At 56.4% G+C, this 22,443-nt stretch overlaps 2 protein-coding genes across 3 annotated transcripts in view; one reads left to right on the top strand and one right to left on the bottom strand.

Annotated features, from left to right (window-relative positions):
• The window catches only part of ZNF687 (zinc finger protein 687), a 129,890-nt gene that overhangs the window by 49,820 nt on the left and 57,627 nt on the right, over positions 1-22,443 (top strand). The gene's annotated exons all lie outside the window — the stretch shown is intronic.
• ADAMTSL4 (ADAMTS like 4) lies at positions 321-22,411 on the bottom strand. 2 transcript variants are annotated; one of them, XM_083374139.1, is made up of 19 exons: positions 22,300-22,411; positions 21,843-21,917; positions 13,198-13,357; positions 12,215-12,278; positions 9,448-10,094; positions 8,366-9,356; positions 7,209-7,311; positions 6,421-6,557; positions 6,044-6,248; positions 5,687-5,847; positions 5,447-5,546; positions 4,777-5,079; positions 4,323-4,452; positions 3,576-3,780; positions 3,066-3,239; positions 2,685-2,858; positions 2,321-2,500; positions 1,953-2,097; positions 321-1,727 (listed from the first exon to the last, which is right to left on the bottom strand). In XM_083374139.1, the coding sequence occupies exons 3-19, from the start codon at positions 13,227-13,229 to the stop codon at positions 1,588-1,590; spliced, it is 3,891 nt and encodes a 1,296-aa protein (XP_083230265.1). In that variant the 5' UTR covers positions 13,230-13,357; positions 21,843-21,917; positions 22,300-22,411; the 3' UTR covers positions 321-1,587. The 2 variants fall into 2 exon arrangements, with proteins under 2 accessions (XP_083230265.1, XP_083230266.1); XM_083374140.1 differs by lacking the exon at positions 3,066-3,239.

Genomic DNA, 22,443 nt, shown 5'->3' with positions numbered 1-22,443 from the left:
GGCGGCCCCCCCATCCACTTCCACGCATTTGGAGGATCCTGTGAATTGGGTCGGGGGGGGAGCACCGCGGGGGCGGGGGTGGTTGCTTGCTGCAGAGAGCCGAGATAGAGTGCGCCTGGCTGGGGCAGCTCCATTGTCCCTGCAGCAGATGAGATGCCCCGTTTTATCAAAGGCACCCAGCGGGTTGCAAGAAAACAGCCGCTTTTCCTCCCTGCAAATTCAGCCGAATTCCTTAAAGCGGGTGAAGTGAAGACAAGAGCAGCCTCGGTCAAAATCAAATAATCTTTAATAAAAAATAAATTAGATTTGGACAGAAAAATGAAGGGGACAAAACGATGGACTAATCGGCATACATTCAGTTTTATCATAGACATTTCTCTCTATATAAAATATATTATATATATATATAAAATCTGAACACTTTGTGGGGACTTTTACTACTTAGATTTAAAAGCCATGGGGGGTGACTTTATAGGTCCAGGAAGATACAAAAATTCCCCCCTCCCTTTAGCCTGGGATGGGCAGATTCTCGGCCCAGCTGCTGCATCTTTACGTTGCAGCACATGGGACTGAAAAGGGGGTTTCAACCCCTGGACTCGGGTTGAAAGAAAAACATTCAGCTTCCGTTCCAAAGGCATAAAAGGAGGAGTATCCATTGTGGATCATGCAAAGGTAACACAACATAGCCCCTCTTTGTGACTTTTCCTTTGATAAACACTACTGTTTATGTCCTTTTTTGGTTTAGAGGGGGGGGAGGGGGGTCTCCGAACTTGGCCACTTTAAGACTTCTGGACTTCAACTGGCTGGGGAATTCTGCGAGTTGAAGTCCACAAGTCTTAAAGTGGCCAAGTTCGGAGACCCCTGGTTTAGCAAAGAAAAAGCAGGGCACTTCCCCTCCCCCTTCAAGGCAGCGTGAAAAGGCCCCCTGAATCATTTCAAAACCCACCCGCCCTCTTCCCCCCCTTTCTTCTTCGCCTTTTACGCTGCTGTGGGAAGGGGAGGCTGTGGCGAACCTCCTCCCGAGTTTCTGCATCTGGAGAGCTGCAGATGTTTCTTCCCAGAGATTCAATTTTGCACAGTTCAGGAAACGGTTCCTGGGACAGATCCTCAGTCCGTTTTCTTTTTCCCCTGAATCTTTGTTCAAAAGGACTTTGGTGTGTCCGGGAGATAAAACCGGTAGCAACAACATGGTGCCTCTGCGGGTGAGGGACCATGCCACAAGACGGCATGCCTTTCCAGGGAGATGGAAGGGTTGGAGAGGGGTTCTGAAGCCCCCGGATCCTCTGAAGCTCCATAAGCCACAACCAGGGAGAACTCCAGGGTCCATGGGCTAGTCCGTGCCCCACTGATCTGCACTCATCACCACTGCTGGAGAGGAACCGGTGCAAAAGCTTGGCTGTGCATGGCTGCTGCTGTGGGATTGTGGTTATGCCCCCCCAAAAAAAGATTGTGGCTTCCTTATGGGATGCAGATGCTGGTGGGCAGCACTTTCCCAGGCGTGGTGCTCCTTTCCCAGCCCCCCTCTCCTTCCTCTCCCCCATTCGAGCAGGGGGCAGGAGGCAGACCCTGAGCCCGACTCTGCCGATGCTACCGGCTTGGGTCCGCGTGGCGCCTTTCCAGAGCATGTGAACAGGAGGCGCAACAAGCAGCTTTGTAGTACGAGTAGACACACAGCCGAGCTTGCACAATGACTGCACAGTTGGGATACTTGTCCTGGCAGGTCACATCTGCTGAAGGGGAAAGGCAGAAAAAGAGGTGGGGGAGAGGCTTGAGGCTGCCCCCTCAGTGGCAGGAGAACAATTCCAAGAAATATTGAGGTGGGGGTCTTTCTCCCTTTCCCAAATACCAAACTGGCTATAAAGAGCACTCCCCATCTCAGCAGAGACGGGCCCCCTTTCCTCTGCCCTCCTTCTCACCCCACTTTCCTTGGGGGGGGGCTGCGAAATGCTTACCAAGCGAGGGAAGACACGGCTGGCTGCTGCAAGGGCGCCTGGTGGGTGGTTTGATGTGGAGGGGGCAGAGAGTGCTCAAGGTCTTGTTCTGTGTCAGACACTGGACTTCTCTCACTTGGATGCCCCCCATGCAGGATCTGGAGCACTGCGGGGACAAAAGAAAACATTGGGGGTCAACCCCCCCCCCCCGGTTCTGCATCCTTCACGGATTATTTGAGGATCGGAGTGGTCCCTGCGTGAATCAAACCTTGGGGCTGCATGGAGCTTTTCCTGAGCTGGGAAACCTGTCTGGGTTGGACATGGGTTCCGTACCTTGGCGTGCAAGAGGTTTCATTCCCCCCCCAAAAAAAAGTCTGCCCCCCACTCACTGTGCTCCAGGCGGTGGAAAACCAGCGGGCCTCGCAGTCCGTCCCGACACACGGCTGGAGAGAAGGCGGCTTCTCCAAGTGGGCGCACTCGGAGGCCTCCGTCACGTTGAACTGCGTCCCCTGTTTGCCCACACAGATGACGTCGCGCCTCTGGGTGCCGTAGCCGCACTCGACCGAGCACTGGGGAGGGAGGGCAGGGGTCACCCAGGGAGAGAAAAGAGCAGGGGTCTCTGGGGGCAGCGAGAAGCCCCGCCCTCAACATTTGCAGCAAGGGAGGCCACTTCCGGCTTTTGCGACGGCAGTGTGAGGGCCAAGAGAGGCTGGACGGATGGTCAAAGCCCAGGAAAACTCAGCCAGCCCTTACCGAGCTCCAGGGGCCTTTGTACCACCGAGCCACCCGCTGGCACGGCCCACCGTCACAAGCCCTCATGTCGGCTGGCTTGGGACTGGCACAGTCTTCATCCGCCTGTCCGTCAGCGTTGCTGGAGAGACAGACGACCGAACGGCGCTGGATGCCGGCGCCACAGTCAGCCGAGCACTGGAAGAGAAGAGTAGGAATTTCAGGGCTCCCTTTGTCTTGCGTATCTTTCAATTTTTCCGGCAGCCGCAGGAGTAAAGTGGCGGGGAAGACAAAAGAGAGCTGCGGCAAGGTGTGGAAGAAGGATAGAAAAGTTCTGACCATCTTCAGAAAGGTCTGAAAATTGGGGAGAAAAAGGGATCGGGGCTGCCCCAAACCTATTCTTACTGTGTTGCTCCAGTCACTGTAAAACCAGCTCCGCACACAAGGACCCATGTTGCAAGCCTCGCTGGCCTGGGGCCGGCGGTTGTCCGGACAGTCGCTGTCCCTCAAGAGCTCTCCATGGTTACTGACACAGCGCACGTGGCGGGTCCGGTGGCCTGTGCCACAAAGGACCGAGCACTGGAGCAGGGGGGAGAAAAGGAGCAGAGAGGCCGAAAGCCACGGCATTAAGGGGCGCAACCCCAAAACTCTGCGCATTCTCGCATTTCTTGCGGCCAAAGGCAGAGCGCAGCGATTCTGATCGTGTCCAGTTTGCACTGGGGCAGAGGGGAGAAATGGGGACGCAAAGACTTGTTTGGTTTGTGGTGGCTCTGGGGTGGCAGGCAGAGCCACATCGACCACGGGGGTAGAATCCTGCCCTTGAAAAATAAATGCATTTTTTTCCTTGCTCGCCAATGCCCAGGGCCGAGGCTGGGCAGCAACCCCTCCCCCCCAGCACCCTCCTCTTGGCCTCACCGAGCTCCAGTTGGTCTGGATCTCCCAGTGGCTGCAGACGTGCACTTGGCAGTCCTGGGTGGTGCTCGGCTTCTCCAGGTGGTTGCAGCGCTGGGGGTGTACCATGGTAGTGCGGTTGGCGTAGATCTGCCGGCAAAGGACCTGGCGGTGCTGGCTTCCCAGCCCGCAGGATCTGCTGCAGGCCGACCACTCGCCCGCATCCCAGCTGGAACAGACAAGGAGTGGTGAGCATGGAGCAAAAATGGGAGCTTGCTAATAAGAACAATTACACATTTTGAAAACAACTTCATAATCTGGTTTCCTTGGGCCCCTGACGCCCAACGTGTTTTAACCAGCAGGGGAAACAATTCAGGACAAAATGCTTCCCCTGCCCGAGAACAGATCCCGAGGCTCTCGAATTCCAGCTTTGTGCAAAAGGATAAAATCTCTGCAGGGAAGGGCAAAAGTTTCCAGACCACCAGGGGCTGATCCAGCCTTACGGGAGCCGCTCACAGGGGGGTTGCAAAGTGAGATCCCACCGGTGTGCTCGAAAGACCCTTACTCAAATTGTCCCCGATTCAAAACCCTGGGCAGATCTCTCGGCCACAGACCCTCCTGCCACTGGACCAACCGGGGGGTGAGGAAGACGCCCCTCGGCGCCCCGGATCTCTCGCCCTCTGGCGCTGAACCCAACCAGGGGAGAAGGCAAAAGGGGGGGCGGGCTGAGCCCTCCTCAAAGGCCCCCAGAGAGAAGGAGTGATGGCTTACAAGGCCGGGCAGGGCTCCGTGTTGCAGACCTCGTCCTGCGCAATCGGCTTGGGGAGCAGGTGGCATTTTTCTTCCCCGACTTCCTCCTGGGAAAGGCGAGAGACGCAGCGGAAGACGGACTGCCAGAAACCTGGAGAAAGGAGGAGGGCTGCAAACCGTCATATTGAGGGGAGTGGGGTGGAGGGTTGGTCAGGGGCCTCAAAAAGCACTCAAAGCAAAACTTTTTTGGGGGGGGCTCTGTCTCTCCACACGGCTGATGCAACAAGCACAGCAGGTTCCATTTTTGCCCTGAGTTTCGGACAGGCTAATCTTAAATCCTCCTCCTCCTCCAGAGATGGCTTAGGCAAACACCCCAGCAGCTTGGAACAAAAGGTAAAACTCCTTGCTCAGCAGCACTCTACCTGCCTAGGAATTGGCAGAAAGGGCAGCGCCCTCTCCGCCCGTCCCGACTTACCCTTCCCGCAGGAGGCGGAGCACTCCGTGTTGCCGAAGCGCCTCCAGTGAAAGTCCTGGCCGGGTCCGGAGGGGTGCCGGACGGGGGGTGGGGGAGGCGGCAGGGGTGGGACCCGGGCGCTGCGCTGCAGAGTCTCCAGGCTCCTGCGGGATTGGCTGGCTGAGGCAGGAGGGGGAGGCACGTCGTGGCGGCTGCCCCACGGGCTGGAGGGAGGGGGCAGCTGGGCGGAAACCGGGCTTCGTCTGGGGGCTGAAGGCAGCTGAGCTGCCTGGCCTGCGGGAGGCTCCACCGCGGCTGAAGCGCCTGGAAAGAGGGAGGAGGTTTAGTTAGAAGCTCAGGTGGTCCTTGAGTCACGTCCACAATTGAGGCCAGCCTTTCTGTTGCTAAGCAGGACAACTAAGTGAATTTTGTCTCGTTTTACGACCTTCCTTGCCACAGCTGTTAAGCAGATCGCTGTTTGTGACATGGCTGTTAAGTGACGTTTCTCAGAAGGTCGCAACAGGGGATCACGTGACTCTGGGACAAACAGTCACTAAACCAACTTTAGGAGCCAGGATTTAGCTCAGCCTCAGTCCCAGCACCTAACCACCTCCTGAAAAAATGGCAGAGCTGGAGAGGTCCGGGTGTGGGCAGACTTGAACTCAGACCTGAAGAGGGAGAAGCTGCTCACCAAACTCCTCCTGAGGCCGGCGGGGGGGGCGCTGGGGGTCCCCCGGCTGAGCCAGGAAGAACTGGTAGGACACCCCAGGGTTGTCTTGCTGGAAGATCATCTGCAGGGGGGGCAAGGAAAGCGGCACTTACTCGCCCCGTCCTGGCTTCTCTTCCACATTTCCACCCAGGACGTCCTTGTGCCACACGAACGCCGAAATCTCCAGTGGTCAGGCCATCCGGAGTGCCCCTCCCTACTCACATACAGTTCTACGGCCTTGCTGGTGGGTCCGTCGGCCGTCAGGAGCTCGCCCTCCTCCTGGTCACTGTAGACGAAGACGGTGCCCGCTGCCTCGTAGCGCCCCGGAGGGTTCACGGCCCAGTTTCCATTGATGATTGACTTGCCGCTCTGGGTACGAAGGGCTGGGGGGAGGACGGGGGCTCGTGTCATCCCATGCCCAGCCCCAGAGACCCCGGACACTCCTTCTGGCCACGCTGGACGGGCAATGCCAGGAGCCCCCATCCCAGAGAAGGGCTGCAACTGGCCTCAAGAGAGCAGGGAGTGAACGTCTGGGAATAATTCGGTGTAACCGGTGAGTATCCTACGACTTGGACATACCCAAATAGTTGGGACTGCGGGCCATTTCCCGGACCTGGATCTGGGTGGCTCCCACCGGGATCTGCAAGATGCGGTGGTAGCCGATGGGGACGCTGGTCTCGCTGAAGTTGCCCTCCACCAGTTTGCAGGTGGTGTGGTCTCCGTCGCACACCCCACACTTGTCCAGAGTGCGATTCGAACCCAGGATCCCATCGCAGCCGGGGCTCTGCAGGTCCAACGAGAAAGGAGGAACGGGGTGGGGCCCGAAATAGACCTCCGAGGGTCTCTAAAGGAGATCCTTCATCTCCCTCCCCAGAGTGCCCTTCCGAACAGTGCCCGGCTGGCCTTGCCTTGCAAGGGGGACCCCTTCTCCATCCCCCAGAAGCCGAGCTACTCACGAGGCACTGCCCGGCCACGCAGATGTCCTGGGACGAGGCCTCGCAGGGGGTGCCGTCCTGCACTTTCTCCGTGTGGCGGACGTAAAAGCGGTAGCCCAGAGGGCGGCAGTTCAGCTCACAGCGCTGGGAGCCCCAAACTAGGAAACGCCCAGGAAGATGGGAATCAGGATCCTCTGCCAATTGCACATTCTCTCTCCTCTCTCTCTCTCTCTCTCTCTCTCTCTCTCTCTCTCTCTCTCTCTCTCTCTCTCTCTCTCTCTCTCTCTCTCTCTCTCTCTCTCTTGGAAAATATTGAATTGCAATCACGGGCAATCCCAGCACTTGCCAGCAGAGGGCGCCAGCACCACACAGCTATCATTCTCCACCCTGAGGATCCGGGCAAGGAAGGGGGTCCCCATAAGGCAGGGGTGGGGGGCTATGCGCCCTTTACGCCTTCTGGACTTCCAGAATTCCTCAGCCAAACGTTCTGGGAGTTGGAAGTCCAGAAGTCATAGAAGGACCATGGTTCCCCACCCCTGCCGTAAGGGACAAGAGTGGTGGGGTCCTGCATAAGCTTAAGCTCCTGTGTAAGCATCTGTCTCGAAGCCCCTCCCCCGGGGGGAGGAATGGAGAAAGACCATCTTGGGCCATACCTGTCCCCTCCTGGGATGCAGCGCCTGAACAGAGGGCATCTTGTGGAACTCACCGCCACCAGAATCAGCAATGGAGGGGAGGGCAAGACCCCCTTCTCTGGCTGAGCCTCCACCCCCCAGCCCGGTGGCCAGAGGCAGGGCAGAGAAGCTACTCACCGTCCGTGAAGGGCTCCCACTGGTAGAAGCGGCCCATGAACTCCTGGCTGTTGTAGGCAGCGCACTGGACAGCTCGGGGGTCCGGGCGGTCCGGAGGACACGGCTGGGGAAGAGGAAGGAAGCCGACTGCATTGCCTCTCCTGCCACACTCAGCCTGCAATTCCCCCTCTGGGCATGGCGGCACGTGCCCCCCCAGCCCTGAAGTGGGACCCCCAGGTTCCCACCCCAACAGCCCTCTCAGGGGTAAGGAGGTCCTGGCTGGGGAGGGGACCCGGCCAATTTAGAAAAGATTTTCGTGTGTCGGGTGAAGGTAATGCCAGGCTCTCTGTCCCCAGCGCTTGGAATTTGGCATTGTGGGTCTGTTGTGCAAGCAGGGAAAGCCTGTTGTTGTTCGGGAGGTTAATTGCCCAAAGGAGCAGGGAAGTTCGGTTAAGGACGGGTCAGCTGTCCACTCCAAAGGCCTGGAGACCTTTCACCCCTCCTGCAACACCAAAACGCTGGCCAAGAGAAGCCTGGAAGAGCAGCTTCCCAGGGCCTGCACAAAAGTGTACACTAAAAAAATGTACACTTTTCTCCTTCCGTTTTAATTTACAGTTCACCAAGCAAAGGAATCTTCCCCCCCTCCAAAGCTGGCTGATTGGAGCCCTGGAGAAGTTGGAAAGAAACCCCCGAACCCTCATGCTTCTAGTCCTCAGGGCCACCCTTTCAACGAAAAGTCAAGTAGACTTTACAAGTATCCTTGACTTACCACAAGGGGGACCAGAATTTCTGTTGCTAAGCGAGGCAATTGTGAAGTGAATCAAGCCCCATTTTGACGATCTTTCTTGCTACAGGAGTCGCTAAGCGAATTCCACGGTCGTTAAGCGAATCCCGCTCCCCTCACTGTTTTGGCTTGTTGGGAAGTTGGCTGGGAAGATTGCAAATGGCAATTAGGGGCCCCCTGGCTCTCAGTGCAGGCCAGCTGGTAAGCGCCCAAATGGGGAAGGGCACGGGTCCGGCGCCTTGCAAGCGCCATTGCACCTTCAGGCGGTCGCTAAATGGATGGCGGTAAGGCGAGGACTGCCCGTATTTTGTTCCTGAAACTATCGCTTGGCCCAACCTGCAGATCTGTACCCAGGAGGACACCTGGTTGTGCACCATGGGCACCTGGGGCTCACCTCTTGCCTGCACGCTCTGAACTGCCTGCTCTCCCCCTGGCAGTGGAAGGTCTCGGTGCCGGGGGCGTAGAGGTTCCACTGGGGGGGCTCCACCTGGGGCCGTTGCCCCCCCGGGTGCAAGGGAACAGGGCTACCCCGGTGTAGCAGCCAGATGTCCGGCTCGGCGGGGCCACGAAGCCCAGGCTGGTCCACAAAGAGGTGTTGTGATGGTCGGGGGCCACGGCCGCCCCCCCGTGGCTGGTGCTGCCTCTGGTTCCGAGAACGGGCCCGGCCGGGGGGCAGGTGGGGGTCCAGGCTGAGCCTGGGGAGCTGTCGGGGAGGACGCCCCGGTGTGGCCCGTGGGTTCGGCCCCCTTCCGGGCCCTTTGTCTTGGGAAGCAGAGATGGGGCTCTTTGGGACTTGGGGGGCTCGGCGCAGGTCCTCCTGAGCATGTGGTGGGGGGCTGCCAGGGGGAGGGGGTCTTTGGGAAGAGGAGCCCCGAGCAGGAGCCAAAGCCCCCTCCTCTGCCAGGCTGCTCCCACCAGCACGAGAGACGGAGGCAAAGCCTTCTTGCGGTCCTGCCCCCCCTCCTGGGACGCTGCCTCGGGGCTCCTCCTCTGCAGGGACAGAGGGGAGACCCTGCTGGGGAGGGCTGCTTGGGGCTTCCGAGTCCCCTTCCCCAAAATGCCCCCTCTTCAGCCCCATGGCTGTGGGCGGGTCCTGGGAGAAGGCGGCTCCTGCCTGGCCCTCCATTCCTTCCGGTCCAGCCCGAGTCCTGCCCCGAGTCCAAGGCTTTTTGCCAGCGGGCGGGGCCCATTTGGGCTGCTCCTTTACGGCTGCAGGAAGGCGAGGCAAGGGGGCGGAGGAGGGTGGGGGTTCCCCGGTCTTCTCTCCATGGTGCCGCTTAAAACGGGGGGCGCCCCCTTCGGCTGGCTCTTTGTGGAGGGGCAAAGCAAAGGGCACCCTGCCATAGCCATATTTGCCAGGCTTGATGGTCTCTCGAACTCGGGACCTGCAAGGCACAAGGTTGGGCAAGATGAGAGTGTTGGAGCAGAAGGCAAGAGGTGACACCCGCCCCCCCCCCCATTGGCCGTGAGACTCACCTCCAGGCTGTCTGGGAGGAGTCTGGCCTCGGATCGCCATCAGGCCAGCTACTGGGAGGGTCCTCTTCCTGGTCCGAGCCCCCCTCATGGCCCCCCTGCCTGCCTGGCTTGTACAATGGGATTACTTTCTGGGCAGGGGTCCTGGAGTCCCCAGCAGTAGGTGGCCTTTGAGGTCGGGGATGGCTGGGGAATCCCTCGTGGCCAAGGGGGCTTCCCCAAGATCGTGTAGCCTCAAAGAAGGGGTTGGGGTCCCTCGGGGCTCCATCCGCAGCTGCCCCGGCCTCCTGGCGGACGTGGCGGTTGACTGACCCATGAGGGTTTCCCCCGTAGACGGATGAGGCTGACCAAGAGTTCCTGTCCGAGCGCAGAGGGTGAGTCGGCGAGTGTCCGGACGGGGGAGGCGGCCGGTCCCTGAAGCGGGACCTCTGCTGCTGCTGCTGCGAGACTGGTGGCCGTGGGACCCCCTCCGCCCTCCCAGCCCAGGGGTCCCGCTGGTAGGGGGACTGGCAGCTCCGGGTCCGTTCCAGGACCCCCAGGCCGCAGGGCTGCGAGCAAGCGGACCACGACCCCCAGCTGCCCCAAACGCCGGGCGCCCTGCTTCCCGCCGCCTCTTCCCCGGAAGTCTGCCGAGGCGTCCTTGGGGCAACCTGTGGGGAAAACAGATCCAGAAGAATTTGACAATCCGGGCTCAGCATGACACCTCCGTGCGAAAAGCACTGCACAAGTCAGCAACTTCCCCACTTTACTCCTTCCTCCTCTTTGTATCCATTTACAGAACATGAAATTTGCCCTTCCAGAGACCTGGAAGTCAATAATGGAACTTCCAGATTTAGGGGCAACGTACCCTCCCACTTTGTGGCATTGCTCCAACGTTTCTTCTTAATCATGGACACAAAAAAGCCACAGGATTCCATCCGTGGGGTTTTGCCTTGCAGGTTTTTGCTAAAGAGCAGCCTTTCTGCTCAAGCCGCCTTTCACCAGGCGCAGCGTCCCCCTTATTGAGCCTTGAGGGCTAGAAACCTAAGACTTTTCAAACCCAGGGGCTTAATCGGATCATCAAAACTTTGCAGTCATTCTCTCTGCATTTTCAGCCGTTTCTCCTCTCTCCCTTCCAGGCAAGGGGGCCCGTCTACCTTGTCCCTCTTCCACTCTCCTTCCCCTTCCCCCCCTTCCCCCGCCGAGGTGTCCAGGATGGTTCCCAGCTGGTGGCGTTTGGGTCAGCAGCCAGTGGAGGGCTGGTGATGTCAGAGGCGCACCAAGAAGGGGGGAGGAACAAAAGGGGGCACATTTTTCAGCCATAAAAGGAAAATTAATAAAATGAAGCCGATTTTGCTAAGCAGTCCAGACAGGGAGAGTAAATACACAAGGTGCCACTCGTTCATGGGGGTGCCAGAGAATTCTTCTTTTATTTTTTTTGTTCCTTCCTTCCTTTTTTTCTTTCTTTTCTCTCTCTCTCTCTCTCTCTCTCTCTCTCTCTCTCTCTCTCTCTCTCTCTCTCTCTCTCTCTCTCTCTCCCTTCCTTCTCTTTCTTTCCATCCTGGCTGGGGGATTCTAGGGGTTGAAGTCCACCGGGCTTAAATTTGCCCGGGATGGACACCCCTGATCTAAAGTCAGATTTTTGCAGCGGGAGGAATGCAGGGCTCTAGAGACTTTCTCCAGGTGAGGATTTTAAGGAGCTGCTTCCTGTAAAAAAAAAAGGCAGGAAGTTCCACCTTCCCCTAATGAATTCTGGTTGGGTTTAATTGTGTAACTGCGTAAGATCAGGCTTGCTCGTATACAGGCAAGAGAGATTTACAGTTTAGTTGCGCCATACGACTGGTGTGTGTCTAAAGAAAAACCTCTTTACAAGAGGAGGGGTCACAGTCAGAATTTAGAATATCCTGTGCACCTAGAAAAAAAAAAGAAAGAATATTTCTTGGCCTTTTAAAAGATGCAGTTAATCCACAGGATAAAGCCCAAATTGCAAACTCATTGGTGGCTGCCAAAGTTTGTCATCTCCTCACTCAAATAAACTATGAGGCATAAAAAGGTATGCAGAGAAGTGAAGCTGAAGGGGAAAACTCTTAAATAAACCTCAAGACCTTTTCCATACCCTAACTCCCCTCCTTTTATTTCCTAAACCATCGCCAATCAAAACCCCAATGTTTATTTTTCTCTCTTATGGAGAGAATGCAAATAGTCCCCCGTTTAGCAACTGCTTCGGTTTGCGACCGTTCGCAGTTACGATGGTTTCCAGTCAGTCCTCACTTTTGCAGCCTTCCCAGGTCTGTAAAGCAAAGGGAAGCAGAGTACGATCATAAGCACAGTCATGCTTTCGCTTAGTGACTGTTCCGCTTAACAACGGAGTTGCTGGTCCGCATTGCGGTCGCTAAACGAGGAAGGCCTGTCCCATGTTTTGCGTCCTCCTCCTGGACGCTTCTTCACTGCAAGCCTTCGAAGGTCGGACAGCACTTCGAAGAGGGTCGGACTTTTAAGTTATCGACCGCAAACTTGATTTCTTTAAGTTTCCAGTCCTCAAGGATAGTGTTAGACATAGGAACGAGCAGAGGTTCCAGCATTTCAGGGCGAGAAACAGACGTCCTCCTTTACGAAGGAGTTTCAACATAGGAAATCAAGGCTGTCGATGGTCCTCAGGAGCCCCTGGCCGCCCCTCGCCTGGCCCGCAGGTGGCAGGCGGTGCTTCCTCCCTGGGAAAACGCAACACCCAAGGTCCCTCCTGGCTTCTCCGCCAGCGGGTGAGTAAGCCTCTTGGCCAACAGTGACTCACCTTCTCAGAGGCCAGGCTCAGCGCCACCAGGGAAAACGTCAGCGAGAAGCCGGCCAAGCAAAACCTAGAAAGAAAAACAGGGCCAGGACTGCGTTCATCAAGGCTGCCGCGGCTGGAGGCAACTTTGCATTTTGAAAAAAAAGAAAAAGGAAGCGCTGAAGGGCTAAGAAGCTCGTGGCCAAACTGTACGCACCACGGCTGCCTCCCTTGGTCTGCGGGATGCTCCCGGAGCAAGGCATGATGGGAATATCTCTGCCGAGGCTCCTTTTTCCCAGCATGTGCTTCGCGAAAACCGGCTCCCTCTGGCCCCCCTCTGGGTTTCCGTTCATCCTGATCAGGGAGGGGACTCCGAAGGCGGCAACTTCAAGGCTGGCTGGGTTCACCAGGCTTAAAGGGGCCAGGTTTGGAGACCCCTGATTTTGAGGGTTTGGACAAGTGAGTGTGTGTTTGTTCAAAGCCCGGCAAGCACCACCCGTGTGCACACAAACAAAGCATCCACCTGGCTTGTGTCAAGGCCAACAAAATCTGCTGCAGAATGTGCCACTGGGGTGTCAAAATGGCCACCAAACGGGGCAGGTCATCCCAAGACCAATAAACTGACAGCAGAATATTTCTGCAGACCCCTCCCTTCCTTTCCTTCGCCTTCCTTCCCAGGGGGGGATGGGGGAGCGATTCCGAACTTTCCAGGCAGAGAAAATTCAGAAAACCCAAGCTGCCTCTCAGTTTGGGGTAATGGCAAAGTTGTGCAATGACCCTGACCATCTTTTAGTGCATCCATCCAAGCCAATTTATGCTTTCATCCCCCTTAATATCCCCCGAGATGCAAAATCTCTCAAATAGGGAAAATAAAGGGCTACAAAGCAAGCTTCTAGTCCTCATCATGGCAGTTTACATGTGAAGAATAAGAGGCTCAACAGTTTTGAGAGCCGCACAGACTCCCCCAAACCCACCTTGGGCACCCCAAATAATCTCCCCAGCCTTACCTCCCAATCCGGCTTTGGCCCGCTGCTCCCATCGCCTCTCCGGATGTGTCTCAGCGTGGAAAGGGAGAGGCTGCCTTGTTCCACTAAGGTTTGCTCTGCCTGCCCATCCCTTTTAGGGGTGGGGAGGGGAACCCCCCCTTTTCAGGAACCTTTCAATCCCCTAAAAGTGCAATAAAGTTGAAGGAGTAAAAAGGAGTCAGAGAGCTAAAGTCAATATCCGGAACGTGTAAAATGCTTTAAATATTGACTTACAGATTCTGCAAAATCTGCAAAAGGGAAGGAGGGCTGGGGGTGTGGGGTGTCAATTTGGCCAGTGGATTGGGGGGGTGTCTTTCTCTTAAAGCTTTTGAACTTTTCTTCAACTTTCAACCTTGCGCTGACCTTCCGAAAGGGAGAATCGTGACTCACCCAGGGCCGGAGAGGGGAGGAACCAGAGAGGAAATTAAGAAACTTCTCAAAGACACGCAAGAAAACGCAGAATGGCCTGGGGGCACCCTCTGCATGGCAAACCCGAGACCCCAATCTGGGCCCCTCCTGCACGTGAAACACCCCCCCTCCCTAGAATGCCCTCCTGGAGATAGTTGCTGTTCCTCTCCAGAAACTCTTTCCCTTGAGACCCATAATCCCCTGCCCACCTCCGGCAGCCCTTTGTGCTAACTTTGAGACTGCCTACCACTCAGGCCGGGGAATTAAATCTGCCATAATTTGTTTGAACAAGCCAGGTTCATGGATGGCCTTGTATAAACGGGCACCGAGGGATCCTTCAAATGCAGGAGGGTGAAGTTTCTTTCCACCCTTTTTTTAAAAAAAAAATCAGTGCCACAAATCAACCAGTTTCTAGTTTTTGTTTCAATTCTCCACTCTCTTCCTTTTTTTTTCCTCCCCACCCCAGCCATAAAATATAACGCGGGTCTGCAATGGCCGTAGCCGAAGGGAGCAGTCCGGAGACCTCGCCAGCGTTGCCATGGCTGCCAAACTGGGTCTCCCAGGCCTTCGTTTGTCCAGGCCGCTTCCTAATCTGTCCAGTGGTATTTTTGTCCCGCTGGGAACCATGCAGAGTTTTCTTACATTGCCCACGATCGGATGTCCAGGCCAAATATACCAGGCATGTTGTTGTTGTTGTTAGCTGCGAAGTTGTGTCCAACCCATCGCGACTCCACGGACCACGTTCCTCCAGGCCTTCCTGTCCTCTACCAACTTCTGGAGTCCATTTAAGCTCACGCCTCCTGCTTCAGGGACTCCATCCAGCCACCTCCTTCTCCATCGTCCCCTTCTTCTCTTGCCCTCAACCTTTCCCAGCATGAGGCTCTTCTCCAGTGAGTCCTTCCTTCTCCTTAGGTGGCCAAAGGATTTGAGTTTCAACCTCAGGATCTGGCCTTCTAAAGGGCAGTCAGGGTGGATCTCCTCTAGGACTGACCGGTTTGATCGCCTTGCAGTCCAAGGGACTCCCAGGAGTCTTCTCCAGCATCATAGTTCAAAGGCTTCAATTCTTTGGCGCTCGGCCTTTCTTGTGGTCCAACTTTCACTGCCATACATTGCAACTGGGAAGACCACAGCCTTGACTATACGCACTTTTGCTGACAGGGTGACACCTCTGCTTTTTAGTGTGCTGTCTAGATTTGCCATGGCTTTCCTCCCCAGGAGCAAGCATCTTTTAATTTCTTATACCAGGCACACTCCTGGTTTATCTTTCTACATAGGTCCAGTCCAGAGTGGGAGGTGGCCTTCCAAAGAACACCCTTGCTTGGAGGTGTGTGGGAAAGGGGGCTGCGAGGGGGTCCCTAGATGACCCTCAGCCCCAGTCCCTTCTCTGCAGTTTCCCTGGTGCCCCATCTTTGCCGGTCTTCAAGAGGCAGGCAGCCTGCATTCGCAGGACCAAGTTTGCTCTGTCTGCTCAGCTAAAGAAATGCCCAGATGGGCCTTTTTCTGTTGTCAGGATTGGCTCTCGCAAGGCAGCCCATGGACCACCCAGGCAGGGGATCTCACAGATCGGGAAGGCTCCTGAGCATCTGGGAACAGCTGGGGCAGGGAGTCTAGGGGGGAACCCCACGATTCAGGGCAGAGCGCGACCCGCTGACCCCCGGACCAAAGCAGGAAGCAAAGGCTCCTTCCGCCTCTCCAACCCGGCGACCCACCTGGCCAACGGTCTGACCAGCTTTTTGCATCCACATGTGTTTGCTGTTACAAGCCACAACACATCTCAGATTCCGCCTGCTGCTGCGGTTGGGATTCCTGGCGAAGCGGTAGCGACCGCAAAGGGAGAGGACAGCTTCTGAGAACGCGCAGAGCGCCTCGCCAGGGCAGCCGACGCCGGGAAGGAGCGGGGAGCAGGGCGGGGGGGCTTCTCTTTGCTGCTAAAAGTCAAAGCAAACAGCCAGCGGGGTGCAAACACAACTGCCGCCCTGGAGTTTTCGGGTCGACGGAGCTGCTCCCTCCCTGCCGTCTTGGCTCCGACAATTACAGTAACGCGCACATTCCCCTCCTCTTACTTCATCGTCAGCCGGAGGGGGAGGCGGGGGGCTGATAAAAGCGACTGAGCCGCCCTCCGCCTGGCGGGCGTTTTGGAAAGGCCGAGAGAAAAGGACGCGCTCGCTGGGAAAGCAGCCGGGGACCAAAGGAAACGGCGGCCGCCAAGGTTGCGCTCTCGGCCGGCGCCATTCCCTCTCCGGCCCGGCCAGCGAGCCAAGCCGCCTCGCCTGAACCAGCGCCGCCCTCCCTCCGCTCTCCGGCCCGGGCGCGTCTCCAGGCCGAGGTGCGGCCCGGGAGGACGCCTGACCTGCGGAGGCTCCCCGCCCGTTGGAGCCTCCGCCGAGCCGGCCTTGGCCAACCTTGAGAAGCCGAGCAGTCACGGAAGGTCTTGGAAGACGGAGGGAAAGCTGAGCACGTCCCGGAGAAAGTCACCGCGAGGCCAGGCGGGAGATGCCAGCGTTTTCTCCAGCCCCTCCGAGCATTCCTCAAAGCTGCCAAGGGCAGACCGTCAGGATTCAAATCTGCCTCCGAGCCAGGCAGAGGAATCTTCCTGAACGTTCCGGATAGCCTTCCCTCCCTTAAACCCGTGTTTGTCAACCTTGGCAGGGTTAAGATGGGTGGACGTCAACTCCCAGAATTCCCCAGCTGGCCCCGAGGGCTGAGGAATAATGCAATGAAATAAGAGGAGGCGTTGCTGGCTGGGGGATTCTGGGAGTTGAAGCCCACCCATCTTAACCCTGCCAAGGTTGAGAAACACGGGTTTAAACACTTGCAGTTCATTCCCAACGGCCCCTGTTGAACAAGTAAACCTCTATCCCGTTGCAACCCTTATGGCGCCATATAATGGTGACTTTATGATAGTTTTATCTTTAATTTTCAGGACGGCAAGAACAATAAACCAGTGGAAGGGCCCGGCTTCAGAAGTTGTGGGTGCTCAAACACTGAAGGTTTTCCAGAAAGAAACTGGACGACCATTTCTCTGAAATAGGATAGGGTTTCTTGCTTGAGCAGAGGGTTGGACTGGAAGACCTCTGAGGGTCCCTTCTGACTGTTATTCTGTTAATATTTTATATCGTATATTGTACACATACATATATGTTGCTGATGAATTTGAATTTATATTTGAACATTAGTGATTGCATGACCACTGCAGATGCAGTATGCTAAATGAGTAAAAATAGCAGCTCAGCCATCTGCAAAGCTCCTCGCTTAAAGTCTCCAAAAACTCCACCAGAACACAGGAGAAAACAGTGAAATAATTGTGAAAGGAGCCCGATGTAAGTTTGCCAAGGCAGGAAGGCTGATTTATCCCGAAAGTCTCTTTCAGAAACTCATCAAACTAAGTGGAGTAACAAGATGGGAGAAGAATGTGACTGCGTGAAATCAAGTTACAACAAACTTGGTTTTGCAGGGGATCAGCTGCTGGCTGGCTGTGCTGCGAAAGCCTTGGGAAGGGGCCGGGAGGGCTGGCTAGTCTGAAGACCATAAAAGAAAGGAAAACACACTTTTAGTGCACTTGGGAGAAGGAAAAACAAAATTCTAGTCCACATGGCTTGCAAGTCAGCCATTTACTCCTGGCAACAGGACAGGCGGGCAGAGATCGGACAGGATCCTCTGAGGAATCCGGCTTTGGCCACTGGAATGTGCCGGCCTGGATAATCCGTGTGAATGCAGCCCTGCTTGTGCCCCGTAACCGGTGGGGAAGGAAGGACGGAGCCTCTCCTGGACTGTCCACCCAACGCCGGACAAAGGCCGGGGAGGCCTGCAGGAGGCCAACTCCAGCATCCTGGAAAGTTTCTGGAAGTCCATTTGTGACCTTTCGCCAAGTTCAGCAGTTGCTGGATCCAGCTGTAGCTTTCCAGGATTTGGGGAGGGGCCTTCCTGGGGCCAAGGATCAAACACAGCCTGAGCCTCAGCAGTGATCCCCAAGTGGGAAAAACAAAATACAGATTCCAGTTGTGGGTTCGTGATCACCAGAAGTGGGGCAGCGTTCCTCCTCCTCTCCCTCCCTCTCTTCTCTCCCACTCCTCTTCCTCCTCCTCCTCCCCCCCACAGCCCCTTCCCCGTTTGGCTTGGACAAGAGAGAGGCTGACATTGCAACAGGAAAAAGATAATCTGCAGATTTGGGGGTTGCATTGCAGGTGGGACATCTGGCCCCCACCCACTCTCTGCTCTGCACTCCCGCCCACCCCCCCTTTTAAAACTGTGCCCCTCCAGTTTTACAGCTTCTTTGCACAAGGAAGGAAGAGAAAGAACACACACACACACACACACACACACACAGCAGAGGTTTCAGCAAAGCCCCGAAGCTTTGGAACGCATGACACGGAAACCTTGTATGTAGTTAAGGGGGGGGGTTGTAGGCTACATGTAAACACCTGAGTGTTGAGCATTAGAAAATTTTCCCCACCCCAAAATTTCAGAGGAACCAGAATTTTTGGAGGTTCCCGGCCATTTTCCAGCAAGGCTGTTTGCAACTTCTCCGGCTTTGTCCAGTGGGAAGAAGGGGGGTCTTGCTGACCCCCAGGACAGCCCCCGCAGGACTGGAAAAGAGCCCCAGCCCCACAGGCTTAACCTGGCCCGGCCTCTGCAGCTGCGATCCGAGGGATTTGGAAGGCCAGGCGGCTCGCTCTGCATCCCTCCTCGCTGCATCGGCTCTGGCCGGCCGCCGGCCATGGGTCGTGCTTCTCGCTTGTCCAGGGAAGCCCTGCGAGGCCGGCCGAGAGCTGGCAGGACATCAGCACTCCCTGGGAGAAGGGGCCGGCTCAGCTGACCTCGAGGAAAGCCCACCGCCTGTCATTGGGGAGAGGAGGGGAAGGCGGGGCCACCTCCAGGAATGTGACCCTCCCCTCTGGGGGGGGACTGTGGTCCATCCCCCCCTTTGAAGGAGGGGGAACCTCTGCTCGGGCGGCTGGCAAGAGGGGAGGCCCAGCCCAGCTGAGCACCCCCTGGCTTCATCCCATCCTCTGGCAAGCCCACAAGGTTACCCCCGCCTTCCAGCTCCCTGGGATGACCGCTCCCATCATCCCCAGCACCATCCCCAAGATGGCAGCCCAGCGCATCAGAAAGTTGCCAAGGGGAAGATGGGCTTTAAAATCGTTGCCTGGACAATCCTGGGAGATTCCTCAGCTCCTCAGATTCCCACTGGGGGCCGCCCTGAGCCCTCCCACCCCCACCGGCTGGACCTCAGAGCCCTGGGAAGCTCCCCAGAGAGATGGGGGGGCTTTAACCCCCGGAGACCAGCCCCTTTGCAGAAGAAGGAACAGGCTGGCCGAAGGAAAGGAAGACACTGGTCCATTTTCACACCGGACTCCTCCACCTCCCACAGAAAAGAATTTCATTTTCTTCATTGCCCCCATTTGCACTAGAGACAAACAGCTGCCGCCTGGCCCCTCCCCTCCCCCCAGCAGACCCAGAGCCCATTCACCCCCAAAGTCCTCTGGATGGGGCGGGCTTCCATGTTTCCCATCCTGGGGCTGATGGGAGGAGCCCCCCCTCGGCACATTGCTCAGTAGTGAAGCAACCTGGGAGCAAGGCGCCTCGTGTCTCCCCAGAGCAAAATGGAATGGGGAGGGCCCAGCGAAGACACCCTGCACCCCCCCCCTCCAGCAAGGGAGATGCCTCAGCCTCTCTGCAGGGAAGCCCCCGCCCCCTGCAAAGTGTGTGTGGGGGGGGCAACCCAGATGCAAAACCTACTCTAACAGCTGCAGGAGGAGAAAGGATGGGAGCTTTTTTTCCTGGCGCACATGGGGATCAAAACAACGCTAGAAAAGATAGCCAAAAGATGAGTAATTGATTGTCCCGCATAAATACAGCAATAAAATTTGGGTCAGAATCGCTGCTGTTTGGTGAGCCGGCCTGCAGCTGCAGTATTTCAGCCCAGAGACAAGCGTGGGAATGGCAGCAGCCCTTGGCCTGGTGGCGGGGGAGACTCGGACGGGCCTCTAGGTGACCCCACAGGAGCTTCCTCCCTGTCTCCTTTTGGAGGGGAGGCAGGTGAAGGATAGCAAGTTTGTCCCCCCCCCATTTCAAACCGGCCCCTTCCAGTCTGGGCTCCCAAAGGGTTCTTCCCAAGCACCTGTGGTCGCATTTAGGGAAGGGAAAGAAAACTTTATCGGTTCTAGGGATCCTCCGTTCCGCTTCTGGCCCCCAGCTCTCACCATCCTGCGGGAAAAACGAACTCCCTGGTGCAGGAACTCTGGGATTGTGGCAAGTCCATATATTAACACCCCTTCCTCACACACTTACGAATTATGCTCCCCCCCCCAAGCAAAGCCCCAAGCAGTGATATTGATTAATAGGGAATTGGAGGAGTTCCTGAATTTCTCTGGCTGTCAGAGGAGCCTAACATTTTCCCATCTGACCAGCTTCAACCAAAGAATAACCTGGAAATCCCAGCAAATAAAAACTACATTGGCTGGGCATGATGGGAGCTGAAGTCTCAGGCATTTTTAGGATGCCCGATTGGCAAAGCTGGTGCAGGTTGTAACATCAGAGAGCTACCTAACTCTTAATATATGCACACCTAGGAGGGAGGGAGGGTTAGGGTTGACACCTTCTGTAAAACAAGGAATTTTGATTCAAGGGTCAACTTTGTAATGTGGTCAAAGTTATTTTGGACACCAAGTGGAACTTCCTTAGTTTAATGGAAAAACTTTTTTCGCACAGCTACTGTTGTTTTTGGCTATTTGTGCATTTACCATGGCTGCGCTGCGGGCGAGTCCTTGCACGGATCTCCACAACAGAAGTGAACAAAACAAAAAAAAACAGGAACTCAAAAGTAGCAGAGGTTAAAATAGCTTCAGGCTGGGAGAAAATCCCCCCAACCCTAAAATGGCACTGATAAACAGGAGGATTCTTCCCAGGACTTTAAACATGGGGGGATCTTTGGGGAGAAGGCAACAGTAACAGTGTAAGAAAACTGGAAGGGACCTTGGAGGTCTTCTAGTCCAACCCCCTGCTCAAGAAGGTAATCAAGGTGATGCCACAGAGGAAGCCAGGAAGAAAAGACACTTCCCTCCCCAAAATATGGGGCTGAAAAGAAGAAGGACCTCACCCCCTGCTTTCCACAGATAAACCTTCTGAAGCCAGAAACTTTTAGCTTTTCACCCAGTTCTTCCCTCCAGGACTTCTTAGCACTCTTAAAGCGCTTTAAAGGCGAGAAGAGAGTTGGAGTTCACGTTAGGGCTTTATCCCTCCTACCCCCATTCGGCACAAGCAAATCTTTTCCAGTGAAAGAGAACAGCAAAGCTCTCTTGTCAGAGGCAGTCTACCTGAAAAGGACCATGCAATGCACTTTGACACTCCTGGTTTTTGGAGGGTGGGAGAGGAATAATAAAACCCTTTTGAAGGCTGGAGAAAGGAAGAGAGCCCTCCCCTCCATTAAATCAGCAGGGTTGACATTTTCCAAACTCCCCCACACACACACCTTCTTATCACATTACAGGTCTGAAAAGGAGAGCAACACACACCTTAACACACACACATCGCGGAGAGGGGCCCTCAAGGAGGCAGCCGGGGCTTAGAAGAGGGGGGAGGGAATCCCTGCCTCGTGCTCCCCAGCCCAACAAAAACCCCGAAATTATCTAAGTCCTTCCTCTCACGGGTGGTCCGCGGCCAGACGCCTTCAAAGCCAGGGCGAAAGAATGCCCCATTGATGGTCGTCCAAAGGACGGGCTCCGCGAACCGCCCCCCCCCACCGCCCGAGCCAGAGGGGGGCCTTGCGGAACGTCAGGATGTTTGCCCTACTCCTTCAAGCCCCCCCCCCCGCCCCGCCCCACAAAGGCCACCCTTCTTTTTAGCCCCCGTTTTTTTGCTCCTTCTTGCAAGACCCGACAAGGTCAGGAAGGCAGAGAGGCGCCAGGTGGAAGCCGGGGGGGGGGGGGGGGCTGGCAGGACGAAAGGTTCTCTCTGCGGGCATCAAAATGGTGAGGGGGGGCTTAATATTATTCTGCTCTGAAAAACTTCTGAGATATTTTTAAAAACGCCATCAGGGCAAAGAGGAGAGATCATGAAACTAAGCAGGGCAGAGTCTGGATTACAGCTGCCTGAGGCGCTGCCCCTGAGCATCTACAGAGTGCTTTCCTGTTCCTTCCCTCTCTTTGGGCTGAGGGTAAGGGCGACCGGGGGGGGGGCAGTCTTAAGCGCCTGAAAGGAGCTGGTCAAATCTCGCTCACCTGTTCTTCTAATTCTCTTGCGCTCCGCAGCCTCGTTGCGGGTGGCGACCAGCAGGAGACAGGCTGATCATCCGTCTGGAGAGACAAGGGAAAAGGATTTATAAAGAATTCCAGAAAACTCGGATCCGGCGGGGTTCAGACGACCCGCGTCGGCTCGTCTCTGGGTTTGCCCGCCGCCGGACTGAGCCTGCCGGGGGGCTGTACTCAGCCTCACCCAGCTTGGGAGAAGCTGGGGGGGGGGGCAGCTGAAGAGGCCGGGCGGGGAGGGCAGAAGGGGACACCCGGACCCGAGGCGGGTCTCCCGCGGCGCAGAGAGAGGACCGCGGGCAGCGCAAGGAGACCCCACGGGCACTCCTCGGAGAGCTGCCGCCGGTCGGTTGAGCCGTCCAAAGGCGAAGCGAGCGGCGTACCGAGAGAAGCGGGAGAGGAAGCCCCCTCCCGCGCCCGAGCCCCGTACCTGCCATCTCAGGTGCCCGCAGGGGCGAAAGTCCTTCCCGCCGGAGCCGGACTTCTCCCGGGCTGGGCGCGCTGCTGCGCTTCCCTCCCGACAGCCTCGGCCTGGCTCCCCCCGCCTCCTTTCAGGCCTCTCCACGCTCCCCCC

The sequence above is a fragment of the Vipera ursinii genome, assembly GCF_947247035.1.
Source record: "Vipera ursinii genome assembly, chromosome: 15".
Classification (NCBI taxonomy): domain Eukaryota; kingdom Metazoa; phylum Chordata; class Lepidosauria; order Squamata; family Viperidae; genus Vipera; species Vipera ursinii.
The sequence above is the reverse complement of the archived record's forward strand: the minus strand, read 5'-3'. Positions and strand labels throughout refer to the sequence as shown.

Bases quoted from the DNA above. Each gene is read 5' to 3' on its own strand.
- ADAMTSL4 (XM_083374139.1), bottom strand. From the start codon at position 13,229: ATGGGAGCAGCGGGCCAAAGCCGGATTGGGAG. The intron at 6,558-7,208 runs GTGAGTAGCTTC...GGCGTTTCCTAG, and splicing joins GTGGGAGCCCTTCACGGACG to TTTGGGGCTCCCAGCGCTGT. The intron at 5,080-5,446 runs GTGAGCAGCTTC...CCCTCTTTCCAG, and splicing joins CCGGCCTCAGGAGGAGTTTG to GCGCTTCAGCCGCGGTGGAG.